Consider the following 19,515-nt stretch of genomic DNA (forward strand, 5'->3'; position numbering starts at 1 on the left):
GTAGTTTAGTAACCCTAACATCATATCACCATAGCTGCCAGTTGTGCGTGTGATTGTGATCCCGATTGTGATACAAAGGAGGAAGTCACCAGCGGAAAAAACAACCTGACCTAACGCTGCCCCCCACCCGCCTGCTTGTGAATATTCTAGACAGCCTACGTACTAGTAGTAGTGTCCTTTTTTCCCAAACAACTATAAACAACTGCCGTCATCCTCTTACCTGATCTGAGCTTTCTTCTACTCGATTTCAGAAACATACATACAATAGACACAACCACAACCACAGCACTTATCACCTACCACAACCCTCAAGTCACCTACCTACTTACCTATTGCAACAGACACAAACACAACAGATAGCATACAGTCACCATGGGTGCCGTCGTCTCTTGTGTAAGTCTACCTTTCCGCAACCTGTTTAACCTGACATCTTATTAACAATTCTGTGTACAGTTCGAATCAATCTGCCGAACCATCGGTTCCGTCCTGATGGCCATAGTCAACGGCATCGGCTCAATCCTGACCGCCATTATCAACGGCATCGTGTCGCTGTTCGACATCATCATCTCATGCCTCACTTGTGGCCGTCGCAGTCGGACACGGACGAGAACGCATACAACAAGTACAGTCTAGTCCGCGGGCTCTCTCGGCACAGCAAGGACAAGACAAAACACCAGTGAAACACTGATCTTGTCCTCGGGGGAGAGATATTGGGAGAGTCCGAGCAAATCAAATCACACATCTGCTACTAGTCGGGTTGGATGAAAGATGACCTTTTGAATTGAGCTGGATTTGGCTGAAGACGGATGAACGCATGAACGGTCTCGGTCCGTTTTCTTGCGAGCCATGATGGAGATTGTGGCGTGGACCGAAGACAAGGACTACGCTGACGTTTGCCTTTGCGCCACTACTTGTACTGTTATGACCTTTTTTCACATTCGATACCCTTGATACCATGCGTGCGCGCACCTAATTCAGAAGACGAGATTTGAAAAGAAACGGCTGTTTCGAAAAGATTTGCTGCATCTGTGATATTTGCATTCGTTAGAAATGACTATGTGATGATTGAATAAATAAACAATCAGCTTGATATCGATCTCGGCAATGCCATAGCAAAAGTCCATTGCGCCAGTCCCAACAAGCACCATTAGCAGGGTAGACGACCGACCTAACTGGTCAAAGTAATCATTTCACCTTCGACTTCCTTCCTCCTAGACGTTTCGTTGATAACATTCTCAAAGATCCAGTGTCCAACATCCGCTCTCTTGATACTATACCCGAGCGCGGGTTTCGACTCAGTGCCGCTCTTGACAGAATCCAACCCCGCGGCATCCGTATACTCGGCAGCCCCAGAGAGCAAGGTAGGCCTGACACCCACGACGTTGCGGAAAACACGACTGCAGTCTTCTGGCGCCTTCTCAGCATCTGCACGGAACAGACTTTCCATCTTCTTCTTGTCGGCATGCGGAACAGCCAGCATCTGATGATACAGAAACCGCATCGCAAGGGGAACATCCTCGGGCCCATGCGTGATCCCCGTGGTCGAGACGAAAATCAACAGCGGCTTGTTCTGCAGCTGCTGCTTGGTGCCGGCCTCGGCCTCAACCTCACGCATCGCCTGTAATAGAGTGCGCGCAGCTGTTTCGCAGATGTTGGGGTTATCCAGCGTTGCAATGTGCAGTGGATGGCACCAGTCGAAGTTCAGCTTGGGTGAGCCGCCGAGACCGGTGACTATATGGGTTGGCAGGCTGGATCTGCTGGGACTGTTGGCAGTCAAGGCTTTTTTGACTGCATCAATGTCCAGTGCGTTGCCTTGGACAATGGTGAGATGTTTGTCGATGAGGGACTCGTCGAGACCTTGTTTGGTCAGTTGGGCGCGAAGTTTCTCGGGTGTGCGGACCAGCGCGGTACATTGGTATCCGGCTTTCAAGGTGTGGACCAGAGCTGCGTTGGTGACGCCGCCGGTTGCGCCAAAGAAGACGACTCTTGTGGACGAGGGAGCAGACATGTTGTGCTGAGCTGAGTATAGAATTGTTGTGGTTGTTGTTGCTATTGATATTGTTATGTTGTGACTGAGGTTGGTCTTGGATACTTGCGAGGTCGGCTTCGTGCTGTTTGTTCTGACGTTCCTGGTTTGGCTGATTGCGTTGTTAGCAGATTCATCGAGGTTAGCATGCAGCGCGTCTTTATATGTTCAATTGCCTCGACTGCTTCACGCAGCAGTGTTTACGACAACACGTCCATCCCTGACGTCGAGTCATGGCGACGGGACAATTCATCTTCTCATCCGTGCTGTAGCGTTCCGCTGAATATGGATGGGAACTAGGCAACATGAGACCGTGTTTCTGTGGGATTGAAGTTTGGCGAGACGAAGCTTTTTAACACTCGGAAGAACTGCAGCTGCGGTCGGACGAACAATTCCCCCGGTCCCAGATCTGCCACCACTTCATTGGCTGACAAGTATTCCGCGGCGTTATCATTGGACAATCTCAGGGTCTCTCCGGATAGATTCTCTGCATCGTCAACAGTGGCAGTGCGGAGTGTGTCCACAAAGAATTGGGACCAGGGACCCATCTCGCAAGCCCAGCCTTGTCTACCTGATAGTAAAAGGATACAACTACGACTGGAAACACCAGCCTGAGTGGATTGCGGTCAGGCAGCATTCTGTTCCTGAATTGGCAGCCCAGTCGGTGTATTTTCACAGTGGATCAGGGTCCTTTTGCCGTGCTGTTACAGGCGCTCAATACAACCAGGAACCCTGGGTATGGTGGTAAAGATCCATCTGAATCAGAAAAGCAGGAGCGGCCATATTTCCCGCAGAGACCTCTTGATGATCCTGCAGGGACAAAATTATTTCTTCGTACACGGTGAACATGACAATTCTATATAGCGAAACCAATGCGCCGAAGAAGAGCTCCTACTTCATCGAGCGGACAGCATGCGACAGTGTCTAGTGCGCCGCGGTAGTCATGCATACCGCTCCCGGCGGTGAGGTTCTGACAGTTGAGGTGATCCTGCTTCAGTGTTAGTTGAGGACTATTGATGACGGCATGTCAATGACTTACGTTGCCCAGACAGTCTTTGTGGTCCACACAGTATCATAGACCCTGCTGGTGCGGGTACGAGTGGGAGTAGGTGCCGTGACCGTGATCGTCGTCTTAGCCTTGCCAGAATATGCCGTGACAGGGGGCGGGGTGCTATCGAGGATGTCAGTGGAAGATAGTAAATGACCCAGACTCCTGACAGCTTACATGGTGACAGTGGTACTGGCGTTTTCTGTATCAATCTCAGTGCTGGTGGAGGCTGTGACGGTGGTATAGGACGAAACCACGTTGGTGGTTTGGAGAATCGTGGTTGTGCAGAGATCTGCCTGGTATTAGTTCCTGATAATGAAACAGTGGTGGCGTATGATTGATTACCTGGACCTCGTTGGAAGAGCTGGCCATCACGGGGCTCAATGGTTTGACGTGGCATCGACCGCAGTCTCTCGGCCTCAGCACGGCGCATGCGTGGCAAGGAGACGGAAACATTGACGCTTGCTGCTAGTGATGCCTTCAAGACGCGAATGGTACACGTTGGATCCTTCTTCGGCGGCTGCGTTTTGCAGGTGGTGGTAACCGTGCTGGTAGACACTGTTTTGGAGTAGACTCTTGTGGTACGGGTGCGGGTCGAAGTCGACGTCCAGTATACCGTCACCTGCGATGGTGTAGTGGTTATCGTTCGAGTGGAAGTCGTCGATGGAACGGTAGTCGTGGACGCCGGCAGGGTAGTGTTGTAAACTTGGGTTATAGTCGTGGTGATTGTAGTGGATGGAGTCGATGTAACCGTGAACGTGGCGGTAGGAGTGGCGGTAATCACGACAGGTGGTCCGGCAATGATCGAGAACGTTCTCATCCAGGCGAATGTCAGCCCCTCGATGACCACAGTCCAGTCGCCTGAGAACATGCTGGCTTTGGTCACTTCGTTGCCAGCCACGTTGCTGGGTCATGTCAGCAGAGATTAAGCGTCCAGTGTTTTTGGCGACGCACCATGTTGACACCATGTCGGTGCTGTCCGGCTGTGTAGGGATATCGGAGCAAAAGTACTCGTCGCCATTGGGATCGATAAGTATGGGTGTGATATCACCCTGGCTGTCAGTAGGTTGACAGCCTTGTCAGTGTCAGCAACACGCCCTCCTGGGGGATATTCCTTTCATCAAACCTACCGTTGAACTCTGTCCCAAAGGAAAAGTAATCTGTCGACGTTGTGTTGACGCAGTATGGACCGCCGCCATCTATGAAATCATAACCGTACGACAAGCAGTCGGCAGCAGACCGGCCTGCCAGGCCTAGTAGAAGAAAGGACGAACAGAGTGACCAGTGCATGATGGAGAAGTCTTTGAAAGTATTTTGGCAAGTCCCCATGGAAAGATCAAGACTCGAATAGACATATATGAAAAAGTGCTGTCGAGTCACAGCAACCCGCGCGCTGCAGGAACATCACCTCAAGAAGCCTAGGCCGTCCGTTTGGAGCCTCGAGATCTAAGACAACCCACCTTTCCGAGCAGAAGGGCATTGTAGCGACAAGGCTCCATCCCTAGCAGCTAAATCTGTCGTTTGGCTGAGACATTAACCAGGACAACCCTTTCAGGTCTTCGGCATGAAGGAATTGGAATAAGCTGCAAGGGGCGGGTGTGATATGAACAGCAACTGCTATATTCGGGCTGCATGTCTCAGCAAGGTCGAAGGCAGCTAGAATAGCCTGATCAGCAAGGCAAGGCTTCCAGTCGGTAGCGCAAAGGCGAGTCCGACCACTCGGTTCTGCATCGCTTCAATTGGAAAATGTAGTGTAACCAAGGGATTGCGATCACAGCGGCGGAGAACCCAGCGCATCGCCAAACCTGGTCAAGGGATAAGCGATCGTTGATTTGGAAACTCGATCATGCCCAGCTGACGACGCCGAGGGCGCGGATGACTGGGATAAAGATCAGATGCAAGGAGTTTTTCGTGATAAGAATTGGCCCAATATCAAAGTTGGCGGAGATGAAGCGAGGATGTTGATATATATTGGATTGTGAAGCTGTTGTGCCACCGGTCCGAAAGATTGTCCGGGCTCCATGCTGTGACCACTTCCACTTCTCCTTCCATAACCTCAGCCTTGACCCTGCTTACGCTCTCCTTCATCCCGTCCAGCCTGGTTTGAAATATGTAATGTCTCGAATGATCCTGCGGAGATTGTCTACAGCATCCTGTCTCGCTTCATTCGGATCCACGACAAGATTCCACTGACAGCCCAGACTTCCCTCTGGACGGAGTCAAACCCCGATGATCCAGCAATGTCTCAAGAAACATGCCATTCATTTCATTGTACTACCGCAAGGTTCGGGAAGCTGTCACGGTCCAAGACACAATCATTCGGGCTCTCATTTCCCATGTTCTGGCCGCAAACCGGGGTGTAAGCGTGGGTAACAGTTTGTTTCTAGCGATAGAAGAAAAAACATTCATACTGCCCATATCAGCATGAAGCCTCCCTTCTCTTCATTGCTTAACAACCCATCATTCGTTTTTCATTCCTTGCTCTGCGTTGTTCTATTCCAGAGCAACTTCATCCAACCATTCCATTCTATCTTGCAGTCACTCGCTATGCTGCTCTTTTTGTCACTCGTTTCCCTCCTGCTGAGCCAGAGCCTGGCAGCCTTCATACCCGAAGCTGAACTTGTACAGATCGACAACCATGTTGTGCGGCGACAGGTGTCTAGCACCTCGACCAAAGCAGCCACGACTACTACCCAGAAGGCGGACTCGCAGTGCACCAATGGGCCGCTGACCCGACAATGCTGGGGCAATGGATTTAGCATTGCGACCAACTATGACAATACCTGGCCGAACACGGGCAAGGTGGTCCAGTACCATTTGGAGGTGACCAACACCACGATGGCCCTAGACGGTGTTTCACGGCCGGTATATGCCATCAACGGACAGTACCCGGGTCCCACGATTCGAGCCAGCTGGGGAGACACGCTCCAGATCACGGTGAAGAACAGCCTGACGACCAACGGGACCAGCATGCATTGGCACGGGCTGCGACAATGGCACTCGAACCACATGGACGGCACCAACGGAGTGACCGAATGTCCCCTGGCACCCGGACAGTCGCGGACATACACGTTCCTGTGCACGCAGTTCGGCACGACATGGTACCACAGCCACTACTCGGACCAATACTCCGACGGGGTGGTAGGCACCATGATCATCGACGGGCCGGCGACGTCCAACTACGACGTGGATCTTGGAACATACCCGATCAACGACTGGTACTACCGGCCTGCGTTTGAGTTGGCGCCCTTGATCCAGAGCGGCGGGTTTCCACGAGGTCCTCCGCCGGGAGACAATATTTTGATCAACGGCACCAACGTCAACATTAACGGCACGGCCGGCAAGTACGGACGGACCAGCCTGACCAAAGGCAAAAAATATCGCTTGCGACTCATCAACACGTCGACCAACGACAACTTCAAAGTCGGGCTGGACGGCCACAACTTTACGGTCATCACGGCTGATTTCGTGCCCATCGTGCCCTTCACGACCCAATGGCTGTTTTTGGGCATTGGGGAGCGGTACGACGTGATCATCAACGCCAACCAGCCGGTCGGAAGCTACTGGTTCCACGTCGTCCCTCAGTCCGGCTGCAGCAGCAATTCAAACACCAACGCCCTATCCATCTTCAGCTACGTCGGCGCCAACTCGACCACACCCTCAAACGCCACCAGGACCAACGTTCCACCAGGCGGCCCGGACTGCAGCGACCCGAACAAGAACCTAGTGCCGTACGTCAAGCTCAACGTGCCGGACAACTACACGATTCCGCAAGAGTCGCATCTCGACGTCGGTTTCGCCATCATCCAAAACCAGGCTCAGCAGACCCTGTTCCAATGGAACCTCAACTTCACCGCCATCCAGGTGCCCTGGAACAAGCCGACCTTGCAGTATGTGCTCGACAGCAACACGACCTACCCGCCAAACATGAACTTGATCTCCCTCCCCAACGCCAATGCCTGGTCCTACTGGGTCATCCAGGCCGTCGCCACCATTGCCCCGCCGATACCGCATCCGATCCATTTGCACGGCCATGACTTCTATGTCTTGGGCGCCGACACCGGCATCTTCAATAACTCCCAGACCCTGAATTACAAGAACCCCCCGCGTAGAGACGTCGCAATGCTCCCGGCCTCGGGATACCTGGTCATCGCCTTCATCACTGATAATCCGGGCGCCTGGCTCATGCACTGCCATATCGGTTGGCACGTCGGTCTGGGCCTGGGAGCACAGTTTCTCGAAGAGCCTGATCAGATCAGGAGCACTTTGGGCATCGGTCAGGACTGGAAGCAGGAGTGTGCGCAGTGGAATTCGTATGCTTCGACGGCAATCTATGCTGAGGTTGACTCTGGGTTGTAGAACAAACTGCTTACCGAGTATCTCGGGAAGTGTGAACTGTATTGAAGTAGTAGGTAGGCGCACGCAACAATCTCCATAGAAAAATGGTAACATTCTTTTCCTTAGTGGCTGTGCAAGAACTAGGATATATGGCGCGAAAGCCTGCTCGGGTTCATCTTGGAGACATTCCTGGTTTGAAGTCCTCGATGTAATTGTCTGTTAGCTTACTCTGTAACGAACACAGGTGACGCGGTGAGATTCTTGTCTCTTTGGCGCTTCTGGCACGACACAGAGAAAAACAAATCGCATCCTCGAACAAAGCCGGGACAGACAAGGCATGCATAGGGACAACAAGGCAGGCTGAAATGGATAGCTGTAGCTGGAAGAAAATCCTTTCGGTGATTGTTTTCTAAACCACTATACACAACTGGCACTCTGGAATGATTGGACCACCACCCAGAAGACGTCTTTCCATAACTTTGCGTAATAGCGTGCCGTCTACAAAACAGACAAGTTGGGGAATTTCTCCTGTAAATCACCAACACGTTAGCAATCACAATCACAAACTCCCATTTCCTCGCAGCAATAAAGCACATCGAAGAAGTGGATATGGGGTATCGTACCAAGTAACCAGGAGGCATCCATCGGCCCTTCTTGACCAATCTGGCAGTATACTCGTCGATTTCGGGGGCGGCGGCAGCGACCTCGTCGACGGTAGTCTGGTCCCAAGGTCTGGCACCCTCGATATCGTTCAAAGCCTTCTCCAAGCTCCTCAGCTCGACCTCGACCTTGGATTTGGTCTCCTCGGCGTTCTTGATGGCAATCTGCTCGAAGCTCTCAATGGCCTTGAGCTGCTTGTTGACGTCGTACGTCTTTGGTTGGAACGTCTTGAAGTACTGCTCGATCTCGTCGATGACGGCCGTGTTCTTCAGGATCGATCGGTAGTGGCCGAAATCCACGGTTGTCGGCTGCTCGGACAGAATCTGTACCCGGCGGCGAGCGTCGTCGTTTCGCTTCTTAAAGTTGGCCAGCGCCGTCGCCGTGCTGCCGCGGAGGCCGAGTTGCGTGCTGACTTTGCTCCAGTCGAGCTTCATTGCTGCGCGAGACTGTGTATCGCAAATGGGTTAGTCAATCATTATTCCGCGTCTGAAGGTGTAATTTTCTGCTGCCTGAAGCTAGCAGATTCACAGGTGAAGCTTCAGCACGTACTTGAGCAGCCATTTTGGCGGTGTTGAGGGCGTTGCGTAACTGATCGGGTGTACGGTCGTCGAGCTTTTGTTCTCTCGTCCGGAGGATTGAGGTTCAGGTTGTCCCTGGCTCGGCTAACTTTCCTGGCATGGATCTACGAGCACTGAAGTCACGTGGCGGCATTGGTTCGGGCGTCTCTAATTGTGTCCTTGGCCCGTGACGTCGCAGCCCACTACAATATGTACTATGTGTAGTACTACATCTGATTAACTGGGAGGTTATGAAGAACATACAAGGCTGGCTTTTACATGGCAGAACGACTTCTACTTGCGCCCGTCGAGACGCGTAACAGGAAAAGGACGGAAATGGAGAAATGTCTTGCATCGTCTAAGAGCATATTTCACTATGCCCCGCTCTGTGCATTGTAACATAGCTCAGGTGCTGTCTCCGAATATCTCAAGGAAGAGCACCGAAGTTCAGGCATCAAGATGCAGATCCACAACTTTTTGGTGCTTTTGATCATACGCTCAGCGCCATGATGGAATTGACAATGTCATTTCCGTTCTCTTTGAGCGCCTTGACAGCCTTCTTCCGCGACACCGACGCTTGAGTCATGACGAGTTCGATGTCCTTGGCCTCCAGACCGCTGTCGTCGACCTCTTCATCATCATCGTCTTCCTCCTCTGCCTTCTTCTCCTCAGCGGCTTTGCCCTTGCCCTCCTCATCACCATGGTCATGGCCAGAGTGGTCGGCGTTGGCAGCTTCGGCAGCAGCGAGTTGCTGAGCAGCAGCGGCTTGCGACTGGGAGTTCAGGTCCTCGATCTTGGCCTCACCGAAGATGCTACTAGTTGTCAGAAACACCTTCATGTGTGATTCCCATCATTGAACTTACATCCATGTGTTGCTGGTTGGGGATCGGTAGACGTCAGGGTTGGAGATCACAAACAGAATCTGTAAACCATGCATTAGACCATTGTATATCAACAGAGCCCACACGACCAGGGACAACATCCGTGGTCTCGTGCACCATTTGCGCAGTGTCTACTTACACCCTTGGGTCTCCGCAGTGTGACTCTTGTGATTCCCGGAACGTGCTTCAAGCCCAGCTTGCCAATAGCCTTTCTGGCCTTCTTTTCGTTGCGGCTGTGAACTGCGACGGCAGAACCAGCGGGGATGTTAGCCTCGCCTTCGCCGGTGGCTTCAGGTTCTGAGTCAGACGAGTCGGACGCATCTTCAGCTGCCGCCTTCTTGGATGGATCCTCGTCCGGAAGTTCTTCGATTCTTGGGTTTGCCATGGTGATCTGCTAAAGAGGGAAGGGCTGGTTTGCTCGACCTGCGCGTCCCCTGCGTTAGCAAGCCCACAATGAAATTGACGCCGCGGAGGCACTCCGTTGTTCCCCGGCACGGAATTTTCGTTTCTTTCCCTGCGGAAACAGTCCAAAGAGTCGATCTGGAGTCGGGAGACAGCTTACAATTGTTATTTCTGTTGTCGTTGATGCGCGGCCGAATTTTGTCGATTCAATGTTGAAGCTGGTTGCGATGTGGTGCAGCGACGCTGAGCTCCAGTGACAAGCAGTCTTGGCGGTTCAATCAACCCTGCGCTGCTTTAACCCCGCCCAAACTTCAAGTCACATCATCTTACTCTCAATTGTTCACAACTTGGACACGTATACTGACTTCGTGACAGATGATTTCACGAGAATGGTCAGGTTATATAGCTATGTCCAACTTATCTAGTTCTTGGTGGCTACCGCGACCCAAACAAAGCTAGGTGTGAGGTGCACTCTGCGCCATTTGACCTGGTAATATGGCACAGGATGAGTTGCGTGCCATAGCTATACCTGGCTGCCCCGGAGAATCAGGCATCGGCTACGGTAATTTAGGCAAGCCTTTGCACCACTACTGGCAATGGAAGGAGGCTCTCCAAAAGATAAGTCTGAGCATAAAACCGGTTGCTTGCTTACCTCCGGATATGTGAAGCCCCATCACAGAGAAGCTCAATGTTGGACAAGTCCTGGCAAGAGGCGGTTGGAGGCTTTGTTGGGGGACCGTTGTACATTTGTTTGTGCAATTATTTTCCTCGACTATTGATATTCTGCCCCAATGTCAAGCTTTGTGTCGACGTTGGCAATATCAAATATGTGTCTGCAAGGCTGAGCTGCTTTGGAGACGCCCACATTGGTTGCACCGGTCAAAGCTGTCAAGCCTGAGTCCTACGAAGCAGGACGATTTGATACCTCAATCGGGTCTAATGACATCGCATCATCTAAGTACCATTATGAACATCGATCCTGGGAAGCTCACAGGGCATTTGGCTCCAACCGGCCTTGAAGGAGCGTGAGCGGAATTGGTGTCGAAAAGGGCGGTCTAGATGAGGATTTGGCCTCTTGCGCATTGATGGGAATTTCAACTAAAGATGTCTTTACCACATACGGTTGCAATTCCCCCCTGTGTCCTTTCCATACTCCACTCGAAAAGTGTGGGAGCATTCGCGCGGCGATAGTAACGTTGCGGATAGGTATGATCAGCCACGAAGCGAAGAGCCAAAAGATTAAAACCAACTCAATGTTCATCTTCCTTTGCTTATGTCGCTCTGTGCATGACATGGGTTCCACCCGGTCTACAAATCCATTTCACAATATACACACGTGGACATCTACAAGAACATCTTGGGTTGGCGCTATAAGACTGCGATCTCTCGGTAAGCTGGATCCATCACCCTGACCCAGATGTCCTCCAATCAGGCATGACGTCACACCTGTATCTCAATGGATTGTCTACGTTGTATTTGTATCAAGACAACTGATGTAGTTTATTACACCCCAGCTTTTCATACTAGCACTTCTATACACGGTGGTAGAGTAAGTGAGTGGTACTGTTGTTCTCACTCCAATATGATGGTACTTCCAACGACCAGCATCTGCAATCACACATAACCAAACAGCTTCACGATGCCAACTTGAGCGCCGCCCGTTTTGTGGCTTCGAGCCCGTCTATTGCTACAATGTTCACCCAGTTCCTGAACCGCAACTGGCGTGGTCGTCTCCCCACGAGATGGCGACACTTCAAGACCAACACCTGGACAAAAGACCAGATCAAAACCGCCGAACTGCAAAAGACACCCGACACCCCCAACCAAGTGGTAACTGAGGTCCCTCATTCAACTGAGCCATCATTCATCGACGTGCCCAGTCCATTGTGGTATCATCGTCTAGGCCCAGTCAAGGACTTCTTCAGCTGGTTCAGTCGCATGCAGCGACGGCGGCCCAAAACTACGACGCTGGCGACCTCGCTAACCACTTATTTGGCCGGCGACCTACTGGCGCAAGAAATGGGTGGAGAGCCATACGACGGCTATCGTACATTGAGGATGCTCACCATTGGAGGATTGGCTTCTATACCGGGCTACAAATGGTAGGTAGAATTTCCATATGCTGCTGAAGACTCTAGTTTAAGCGGTCCGTTGACGCCTTTAATAAAAGGTTTCTGTTTCTGGGCAGCCACTTCAACTACGCTTCTAGATGGACTTCGATAACGGTCAAAGTCCTCATCCAGCAGTTTCTATTCGCGCCCATCTTCAACACTTACTTCTTCGGCATGCAGGCCGTATTAACGAGACAGGAGCCTTCTGTTGTAATCCATCGTGTCGTCTCGGCCGTGCCGGAAAGTCTGGTGAGCTCGGCCAAGTTCTGGCCTCTAGTCACGGCTCTAAATTTCACGCTGATCCCGGCGCATCTACGGTTCGCGGTGTCCGGTTTCTTTGCGGTTATTTGGCAGACGTATTTGTCGTTTTTGAATCGGCGGGAAGAGAAGACGGGGCCTAGTGGCTCACTTGCGGACCAGGCGCGGCAGAAGTTGCTTGAAGACGCCCCGTCTGCTTCGGTGGCTGATCTTGTAGAGTGTCCTGATTTGGGGAAGTCGAGCTGACCCTGGTCCGGGGTAAACTCACGTTATATGGATGATAAGATGGATGTTCCACGGTGCTAGAGTGTGCTATATGGCCGAGATGAGAATTTTGGGAAGTCCTTTTTTACCACAACGTGCAGGTGAAATGGTGGGTGGATATCTACGGGGAAGGTCGAAACCAGGGCAAAAGCACCAACATACGAATGCCAAACAACTCCATAAGTATCACTTGAGGCTATCCTGGTCTGGAATCGAAGGGTTTCTGAGCCGACCAGTGTTTGCGCGGATTGAAGTCTGAGGTCTCGGATGCACAGGAGAAATGAAGAGAGTAAGGGGATAGACTGCTCATGCAGGGGATAAAAGGAAACGTGAATAATCAATGTCACAGGCGAAGTCTTCGGACCATGGAGTTCTGATATGGACACAATGTTGCCGTGGTTGAAAAGTAGAATCGCGGATGGGTACCTCGCAGGTTCGACGCAGCACGGTTGATATCCTGCACCCAGTCTCCAATGTCGCCACGAGCCCTTCAGACAGCCAGGTAAGCGTTCTCGCTCAATTGCTGCCATTTCAGATGATTGTTTGCGCAATTCATGAATTCTTATTTAAGTCATGTCCTGCAAGAAACCGCGCGGGCAAAGGGAAGTAGCCACAGCCACGGAGGGATTTTGTCATGTGCCCCTGACAAATTGGGGTTTTCGCAACATGCCCACAACCCGCATGCCTCCCATTGATCTTCGAAAACGGCCGAATGTATGTGACGCCTGGTATCAATGCCGAATTTAAGCCTTCGCCGTGGCCCGGATCTTGGCCTGTGCCTTCAAGGTCTCGAAGCGCGCCTGTAGGTCCCGTATGTCAGACAAAGTCCTTTCCGTTGCAGACCATGGAAACCTCAGGTCCGCTCGAGGTTGCCGGAGCGTCCAAACTCACCTGCTTCTTCAGTCTCATCACCTTGAAACGCTCAAAGTCCGTCAAGTTTCTCCGTCGGTCTTGTTGCTCTCTCTTCTTGGCCCACGATGACTGAGCCCACTTGTTGTCGACCTCGTACTTCTCCCAGAGCTTCTTCAGGGCGCCGCTACCGGCAGCCTTTGGCAGGTTGGGGATAACCCAGGGTGTGAGGGAAACAGCGCTCGTGGCGACGGGTTGACGAGGAACAACCTGGCCTTCTTTCGTCGAGGGACCGTCGATCAAGATCTGTGTGTAAACGTTGGTAAGTCTGCATTCCTTCACTCTCGCATCCCCGGTGAAACGTACTCTGCCAGCGTCGATGATCTCGACAATAGTAGCAAGTTTGCCCTCATAAGGTCCCGAGCGGATGGTGACCACTCTTCCGACCTCGACCAACTTCCACCCGGCCGGCTTAATATCGACGTTAGACATGTTGGCCGATTTTGACTGTGACGAATATCAGCAACGGTGTCGAAGAGTGCGCTGAGGAGGGCGAATGTACCAAACGGTTGTTGTGTGGGATATTAAGATGGTTGTCGCCTGGTTGTGTCGTCGGAGTTCAAGTGTGGTGCGCAATTCAAGTCTGTAGTGCAAGTGGCACATGTGTGCGCCAAGCCCCATGCGACCCGCCAAGAATGAAATCTTGGCACAACGATTGCTGCTGGCAACTAGAAAGTTTTCGACTGCAGCTGCTACACCAAACAACTTCAATCTTTGAACCTCCTGTTCACTCACCCTGCACGTTTTCCTTTCATGTTGCCGCCAACATCTCATCGCGATATCATGTAGTCGCTATGAGCCGTCACTACTGTGCATACGTTTACCCTGTGCGCTGTTGAGATTTCCACAATATCTCAGAAGCCACCGGTGCTAATATTTGTGATTGCTGATGTTTTTGTCTAACCTCCTACTCTGTTCTTGTACTTCTGTGGTGGTAAGCAACCGTGCCCTCCCCATCACCGTCGCTTTCTTCTCTGATGATATAATTTGCGATTGAATTCAGCACTGGAGACCCTCGCCGGGGTCTCATAACAGTGCTGGAGAGATGATATTCAATTCTTACATATGCTGAACATTCCTCGTTGCTATTGCTCTATTTGCATCTACAACCTATCATCACGTTCATAACTGACGATCTCAACAGGCATGTCTCCTTCGAGTCTCAGCATACTGGCAGACTATTTGCTTCACGGACGTGCATGATACACGAAGATAGACTCATGATCAGTCTTCACCGGCTCATCCCATCTCTTTTTTCAAGTATGTATCCTCGGCCTATGGTACCCCCTTTCCGATGATTACACCACTATGCACTAGATAGTAAATGATCAATTTTGAAATGATCGTAACCCTTCACCAAGATCTCTGAGGGACTTCTTCAACCACCATATATGCTGCTGCTCTGTCAGAGGTCAACGCTGACTGTCTTGCATTTAGGGTTTGACTACTCAACGCAGGCCCTGCGAATATTCCCCTGTGCGCTCTCAGCATTGCTCCCTCCGAGTCCCGCAAGTTTTGGCTCGTCGGATCTTCTTGATACGCGATCGAGGTAGGTGGTATTGCACCGTTTTGCAGGCCTACGTGTGCAGCAAGTGTGCATCTCGTCGCTGCCTACTACTCGCCCTCCAAACATCTCGAAATGTCACTCCACCGGTTCAACTCTGTAAATTGTTGTGCAACCCTGATAGGGACGTGTGAGCCAGATACGGGCGTCTAGGTTTCACGGAAACCTTGCTGGAACCACCTCGATGTATCGGAATTGACGGAGGTTGATGACTTAAGGCTAGACAGGCTCATGTCATTCAACGCTCTCTGCTGGGAGACAGGCAATTCGTCCACGTAGTCTTACTGGACTTCCCTGTTCACTTTGAATGAAATCACTCTGTAAGCTCTTTGAATCCTTCTCTCTGGTGTGATTGTCGTGCGACCGTTCTCTCCTGTGCAAACGATCTGTCTTTCACGTAATCCTGGTTTCACGATGCCACGGGCTGCGGTAGAGCACAAACGGATCGGTACTACATGACACAAGCGAACTCCCTGCTAGATGTACCTGTGTACTTGGCCTACTATTGGCCTGGCTTTGGCTGATTTGTTGTGCACAGTCTCGTCAGATAGATTTGCACTGTTGTCATTGGCATGAGACGGACATTTCTAGAGCTTCCCATTCGGCAATTGCCGTCGGAGCAGGGAGGCATGCCGTACATTTTGAGTCGAGCATATGAGAGAGCGGCATTGGGTGTGATGTGCTTGGTCCTGGCATGCTCTACCCACGATCCGATTGGCCGTCTTGAAATCAGACGTTTGGTGTCAGGCTTGCCTGAGGCTGTGCTTAATCCTGTCCCCGGGCAGTGTGGGAGGGATTTGTGAGAGGTGACCTGGAGTATGGGGGAAAAGCCGTTAGAATAGGTACCTACCACGGGATATGCCACCAGGGTTGCATGTCAGGATGATACGGGAATGAAATGCAATGGCAATTTAGAAGTTGACTGGGGGTGTTGACACGATGCGCACTCCACTCACTGGTGGCGCGTTGTTCGTTTCTGGCGTCCAAGGCTGGCGATCTGCAAGGCTCGTTGACTGCTTGTCATCATTCGAACTCGTCTCCATCTGCGTGAACCTCACGCAAGAACAGCCGGCTGGAAATAAAACCGGCAACACCATGTAGAACGTCAAGGCCGCCTCGAGCAAGTGTGATGGGAGTGAGAATCCGTGATGGACATTGAGGCGCATGACGCGCAGTTGAAGCAAGAACCCGAAGGCAAGTCCGCTGGCGGTGAAACAACACCTCAAACTCCTAGTGTATGTGTTGGTAAAGCGTTGATGACGGCGAGATACTGTTCCGAGCGATGATGGAAACTCTTTCAGCTGCACGAAGCCTTTCATCGTGCTCGTCAGAGTGTTAGTGTTGCATGTTCTTTCATTGCTCCGTGATCTTGCTTCACTCATTCACTGCTGGTCAGCGCATTGCATTTCCTCAACCACACTTCCACCTCACTTCTCCCTCGAACCTCGCTCCCTTCCTCGCTCCCTTCCTCGCTCCCGTCTCCATCTCCATGTCTGTGCGACTTTCCCTTCGGCTCGCCAGTACAGTTCACATGTAGCTCAGACTGCACGCTGGATACCGTGTGTCTCCCCCGAGCTGCGTACAACAAACACCACGCGCTCGTCTCACTCAATTCATTTCTTTCCGCAACTCCTTCTCTCCTTCTAGCCCATTCTCTTCCCAAGTGACTTTTTTCGAACTCCTATTCCAAATCGCCTGTTTTGAGGCTTCGCTTACCCGCTGGTACGGATGGCGCCCTCACCTCCACCATGTACAGGCGCCCAGCCTCGCAATGTTGATAAGAATCTGCCAGGAGGAAGTACGGCTGCTCTTCAGCCCGACTTCGCAAATGGCTACGACATGGCCTCGAGATTCAACACCGATGGACTCGGAAACACCTACATCGGCATTGTCATTGCCTGGACATGTCTGCTTCTTCCTGCTGCCATCTTTCTCATCCGGCATCGAAAGCTGCCTTATCTGCGGATGCGAAACATCCCACTGGCAATCAGCGCCGTGGCTACGCTTCACGTTTACTGGGTCTTGTGTATGATTGCATATGTCTTGAATGGGTACTTCCCCTGCGCCACCGAATACTGGATCATGAGCATCTACCTGCCACTCGGGATTGCGCTGTTCCATGCGACAAACAGCCAGCTACTTTCCATTGCCACGGCTCAAAAGCGATATGTTCAAAGCGATGTTCTCTCTGAACCATCACGCCAGGGTCAAGGCCCAGCCGCTCGAGGTTGGCGAAAGTGGTGGCAGCGATTGAAGACTTACAATGCCACGAAGAACACAATGGCATGGATTGGAATGGGCATGGTCGTTCAAGTGAGTGTTACATTCTGGCTGGCTCAATTGCACGAATTCCAAACTAAGCAAAACTATTTCAAGTTTGTCTTCACCTTGATCGTCTTCCTCATGTCTCGCAAGTTCCATCCCAGCTTTGGAATTACGGGAGTTGTAACGACAAGAACAGGATGCCGAAGAGGATGGGAATGGTAGGTGAATGCCATACATCGTCAATAGCAGCCTATACTAAGTTATTGTGGCACCTAGGTGGCCATCAATTGCCTGGCAATTATTCTGGTCATGGGCATATGCGCCCGTCCTTCTCTGGCGAGTGCGAGGAATCGACGACGTTCATGGCTGGCGGTCCCAGACAATAGCATGTATTATTGCCGGGTAAGTCAATGCCTTTTTTCCTATTGATTGTTTGCTGAACAATAGCAGTATGCCAGCGTCACCAATGTGGTTGATTGCACTCTACGCACCGCCCATGAAAGCAGTGAATAGATACTTTGTCCCACCACTCTGGTAAGCACACACAGTCAACCATCACCAACTTCTCGCTCGTCACTCACAAACAAACAAAAACAGGTTCTCAGCATCTATTGTAATCATGCAAGCCTGTGTGATTTTCGTCCCCTTCTTCCAGATCTTCAAGAACCGCAAACTCGAGACGGAAACCCGAGAGATCATAGCCGAGTGGGAAGAGAAACAGAAACAAGATTGTCACGGCTCTTCCTCTTTCATGACATTGACATCCAGTTCTACCAAGATCGGATCGGGAGCACGATCTCGCTCTCGCCACTCCATCAAGAGCACCGGCGCAAACAACAGCCGCCAGGGCGAAATGTACACGATGAGCGCACTAGAAAAAACACTACAAGTGAACCCGACGCCTCTGCTCATGTTTTCGGCCCTCAAGGACTTTTCCGGCGAAAACATCAGTTTCCTTATTCATGTACGCCAGTGGAAGGCCGACTGGATAAGCAGCACCACCACTACTACTCCTCCTCGATCTGGCTTTCGACGCAAGCAGGACCATCCACCTCCATCGCTTTTGGCCGATCAAGCGTTGATGCGCCACCAATTCCAACAGGCAGTGGGCATCTACGCCTCCTTCGTCAGTCTCAAGTACTCGGACTTCCCTATCAATATCTCGTCGACGCATCTGCGAGAACTCGAAGCCGTCTTTGAGCAGTACGCTACATTGGTCTGTGCCGAGCCTGCGTCTAATGCTGCTACTCCGTTCGATAATTACTGGTCGTCATCTACGGTTTCTGAGGATCGCGATCACGATCTGGAGAGTCGTATCTGCGGCAAGGGCGAAGCCAAGTGCGAAGGCGAAATACTCGAACTGTCCTCCGTGGCGTCGACGGTTGTCAGCAGTGGCGGCGGCGGTGGTGGTGGTGGCGAGGGTTGTGGTGCTGGTACAACAAACGTCGAGACACCCCTCAAATCAGATCCTCAACTACCCGAACTCAAAATGACAAATTTCGGCGACAGATTGCCTTCCACCATCGGCATTCCTGACGCATTTGGTCCCGCTGTCTTCGATAGAGCCGAGCAGAGTATCAAGGAGCTGGTACTGACTAACACTTGGCCGAAATTCGTCAAGGCCGGGTTCGCACAGCAGAATAATACGGTCAAAAGCGATGGTTTTGCGGCGAGGTTACAAGCGGCGGTGCGTGCTTGTCGACGCAGACTTCCGAGGGTTGGTGGTGGTCGATATCGAAATTGAAAAGGCCGGGATCGGGGAGCTCTCGCAATGCCATGCCAGCTCTTTATCATACCTACCGATCGATGCTGGGGGTCTGGGAGCGGGGCCAGGGGTTTGTTAGACGATATGGAGCTTTACCTGCCGTTGCTTGTGCTCATGGTTTCAGGATGCCATGGCTGGACACAACTCGCCGCTAAATGAAGTGCATGCGGATGAAAACCGCAACATGGGCGAGAAGGCACGGCACAGCACACAAGCTGGCAGACCACGAGGTACCGTGCCTGCTCCCAGGATGCTGTCATAAAAGGTAGCTATGAGAGACAAGCCCACGGCTATCAGGATAGTCAGTCTACCTTAAGTGCTTCGCTTTCCCTCCAACAGGTTTCTCATTGACTCCGTTCGAAAAGTACAGTGTGCTTGTCCATCAACCATAAGGGTTTAGTAGTAGTCAATTGGGACACCTCAGACAGGGAAACACCCGTGATGATCCAGAGTGGAACAGCGACGAT

At 51.7% G+C, this 19,515-nt stretch overlaps 9 protein-coding genes across 9 annotated transcripts; 4 read left to right on the forward strand and 5 right to left on the reverse strand.

Annotated features, from left to right (window-relative positions):
• Positions 1 to 372: 372 nt before the first annotated feature.
• HMPREF1120_05862 (uncharacterized protein) lies at positions 373 to 633 on the forward strand (the record flags this gene model as incomplete). The annotated part of the gene is made up of 2 exons (XM_009160051.1): positions 373 to 393; positions 454 to 633. The coding sequence occupies 2 exons, from the start codon at positions 373 to 375 to the stop codon at positions 631 to 633; spliced, it is 201 nt and encodes a 66-aa protein (XP_009158299.1).
• A 383-nt stretch (positions 634 to 1,016) lies between these two features.
• HMPREF1120_05863 (uncharacterized protein) lies at positions 1,017 to 2,381 on the reverse strand. Its single transcript, XM_009160052.1, has one exon. It carries the CDS (start codon positions 2,006 to 2,008, stop codon positions 1,169 to 1,171), a length of 840 nt encoding a protein of 279 aa, XP_009158300.1. The 5' UTR covers positions 2,009 to 2,381; the 3' UTR covers positions 1,017 to 1,168.
• Positions 2,382 to 2,535: 154 nt separating this feature from the next.
• Positions 2,536 to 5,098, reverse strand: HMPREF1120_05864 (uncharacterized protein). The gene is made up of 6 exons (XM_009160053.1): positions 4,205 to 5,098; positions 4,029 to 4,149; positions 3,420 to 3,979; positions 3,252 to 3,366; positions 3,066 to 3,197; positions 2,536 to 3,014 (listed from the first exon to the last, which is right to left on the reverse strand). Exons 1-6 carry the CDS (start codon positions 4,401 to 4,403, stop codon positions 2,951 to 2,953), a joined length of 1,191 nt encoding a protein of 396 aa, XP_009158301.1. The 5' UTR covers positions 4,404 to 5,098; the 3' UTR covers positions 2,536 to 2,950.
• Positions 5,099 to 5,621: 523 nt separating this feature from the next.
• HMPREF1120_05865 (uncharacterized protein) lies at positions 5,622 to 7,433 on the forward strand (the record flags this gene model as incomplete). The annotated part of the gene is made up of 1 exon (XM_009160054.1): positions 5,622 to 7,433. The coding sequence occupies one exon, from the start codon at positions 5,622 to 5,624 to the stop codon at positions 7,431 to 7,433; it is 1,812 nt and encodes a 603-aa protein (XP_009158302.1).
• Positions 7,434 to 7,910: 477 nt separating this feature from the next.
• On the reverse strand, positions 7,911 to 8,633 carry HMPREF1120_05866 (ATP synthase subunit D, mitochondrial; the record flags this gene model as incomplete). Its single annotated transcript, XM_009160055.1, has 3 exons — positions 7,911 to 7,940; positions 8,036 to 8,518; positions 8,622 to 8,633. The coding sequence occupies 3 exons, from the start codon at positions 8,631 to 8,633 to the stop codon at positions 7,911 to 7,913; spliced, it is 525 nt and encodes a 174-aa protein (XP_009158303.1).
• Positions 8,634 to 8,960: 327 nt separating this feature from the next.
• HMPREF1120_05867 (nascent polypeptide-associated complex subunit alpha) lies at positions 8,961 to 10,155 on the reverse strand. Its single transcript, XM_009160056.1, has 4 exons — positions 10,073 to 10,155; positions 9,650 to 9,933; positions 9,493 to 9,551; positions 8,961 to 9,441 (listed from the first exon to the last, which is right to left on the reverse strand). Exons 2-4 carry the CDS (start codon positions 9,893 to 9,895, stop codon positions 9,120 to 9,122), a joined length of 627 nt encoding a protein of 208 aa, XP_009158304.1. The 5' UTR covers positions 9,896 to 9,933; positions 10,073 to 10,155; the 3' UTR covers positions 8,961 to 9,119.
• Positions 10,156 to 11,604: 1,449 nt separating this feature from the next.
• On the forward strand, positions 11,605 to 12,527 carry HMPREF1120_05868 (uncharacterized protein; the record flags this gene model as incomplete). Its single annotated transcript, XM_009160057.1, has 2 exons — positions 11,605 to 12,014; positions 12,083 to 12,527. 2 exons carry the CDS (start codon positions 11,605 to 11,607, stop codon positions 12,525 to 12,527), a joined length of 855 nt encoding a protein of 284 aa, XP_009158305.1.
• Positions 12,528 to 12,730: 203 nt separating this feature from the next.
• HMPREF1120_05869 (50S ribosomal protein L14e) lies at positions 12,731 to 14,041 on the reverse strand. The gene is made up of 4 exons (XM_009160058.1): positions 13,957 to 14,041; positions 13,761 to 13,901; positions 13,437 to 13,700; positions 12,731 to 13,345 (listed from the first exon to the last, which is right to left on the reverse strand). The coding sequence occupies exons 2-4, from the start codon at positions 13,884 to 13,886 to the stop codon at positions 13,289 to 13,291; spliced, it is 447 nt and encodes a 148-aa protein (XP_009158306.1). The 5' UTR covers positions 13,887 to 13,901; positions 13,957 to 14,041; the 3' UTR covers positions 12,731 to 13,288.
• Positions 14,042 to 16,857: 2,816 nt separating this feature from the next.
• HMPREF1120_05870 (uncharacterized protein) lies at positions 16,858 to 19,027 on the forward strand (the record flags this gene model as incomplete). The annotated part of the gene is made up of 4 exons (XM_009160059.1): positions 16,858 to 17,501; positions 17,560 to 17,685; positions 17,734 to 17,817; positions 17,881 to 19,027. 4 exons carry the CDS (start codon positions 16,858 to 16,860, stop codon positions 19,025 to 19,027), a joined length of 2,001 nt encoding a protein of 666 aa, XP_009158307.1.
• Between the last annotated feature and the right edge of the window lie 488 nt (positions 19,028 to 19,515).

Source organism: Exophiala dermatitidis, assembly GCF_000230625.1.
Source record: "Exophiala dermatitidis NIH/UT8656 unplaced genomic scaffold supercont1.5, whole genome shotgun sequence".
In the NCBI taxonomy this organism is placed as follows: Eukaryota; Fungi; Ascomycota; class Eurotiomycetes; order Chaetothyriales; family Herpotrichiellaceae; genus Exophiala; species Exophiala dermatitidis.

Coding starts and splice junctions, on each gene's coding strand:
- HMPREF1120_05863 (XM_009160052.1), bottom strand. CDS start 2,008: ATGTCTGCTCCCTCGTCCACAAGAGTCGTCTTCTTTGGCGCAACCGGC.
- HMPREF1120_05864 (XM_009160053.1), bottom strand. CDS start 4,403: ATGGGGACTTGCCAAAATACTTTCAAAGACTTCTCCATCATGCACTGG. Junction 4,150..4,204: donor CTTTGGGACAGAGTTCAACG/GTAGGTTTGATG, acceptor GACACTGACAAG/GCTGTCAACCTACTGACAGC. Junction 3,980..4,028: donor ACCGACATGGTGTCAACATG/GTGCGTCGCCAA, acceptor GACATGACCCAG/CAACGTGGCTGGCAACGAAG.
- HMPREF1120_05867 (XM_009160056.1), bottom strand. CDS start 9,895: ATGGCAAACCCAAGAATCGAAGAACTTCCGGACGAGGATCCATCCAAG. Junction 9,552..9,649: donor CACTGCGGAGACCCAAGGGT/GTAAGTAGACAC, acceptor CATGGTTTACAG/ATTCTGTTTGTGATCTCCAA. Junction 9,442..9,492: donor CCAACCAGCAACACATGGAT/GTAAGTTCAATG, acceptor GACAACTAGTAG/CATCTTCGGTGAGGCCAAGA.
- HMPREF1120_05869 (XM_009160058.1), bottom strand. CDS start 13,886: ATGTCTAACGTCGATATTAAGCCGGCCGGGTGGAAGTTGGTCGAGGTC. Junction 13,701..13,760: donor AGATCATCGACGCTGGCAGA/GTACGTTTCACC, acceptor GTTTACACACAG/ATCTTGATCGACGGTCCCTC. Junction 13,346..13,436: donor TGATGAGACTGAAGAAGCAG/GTGAGTTTGGAC, acceptor CGGGACCTACAG/GCGCGCTTCGAGACCTTGAA.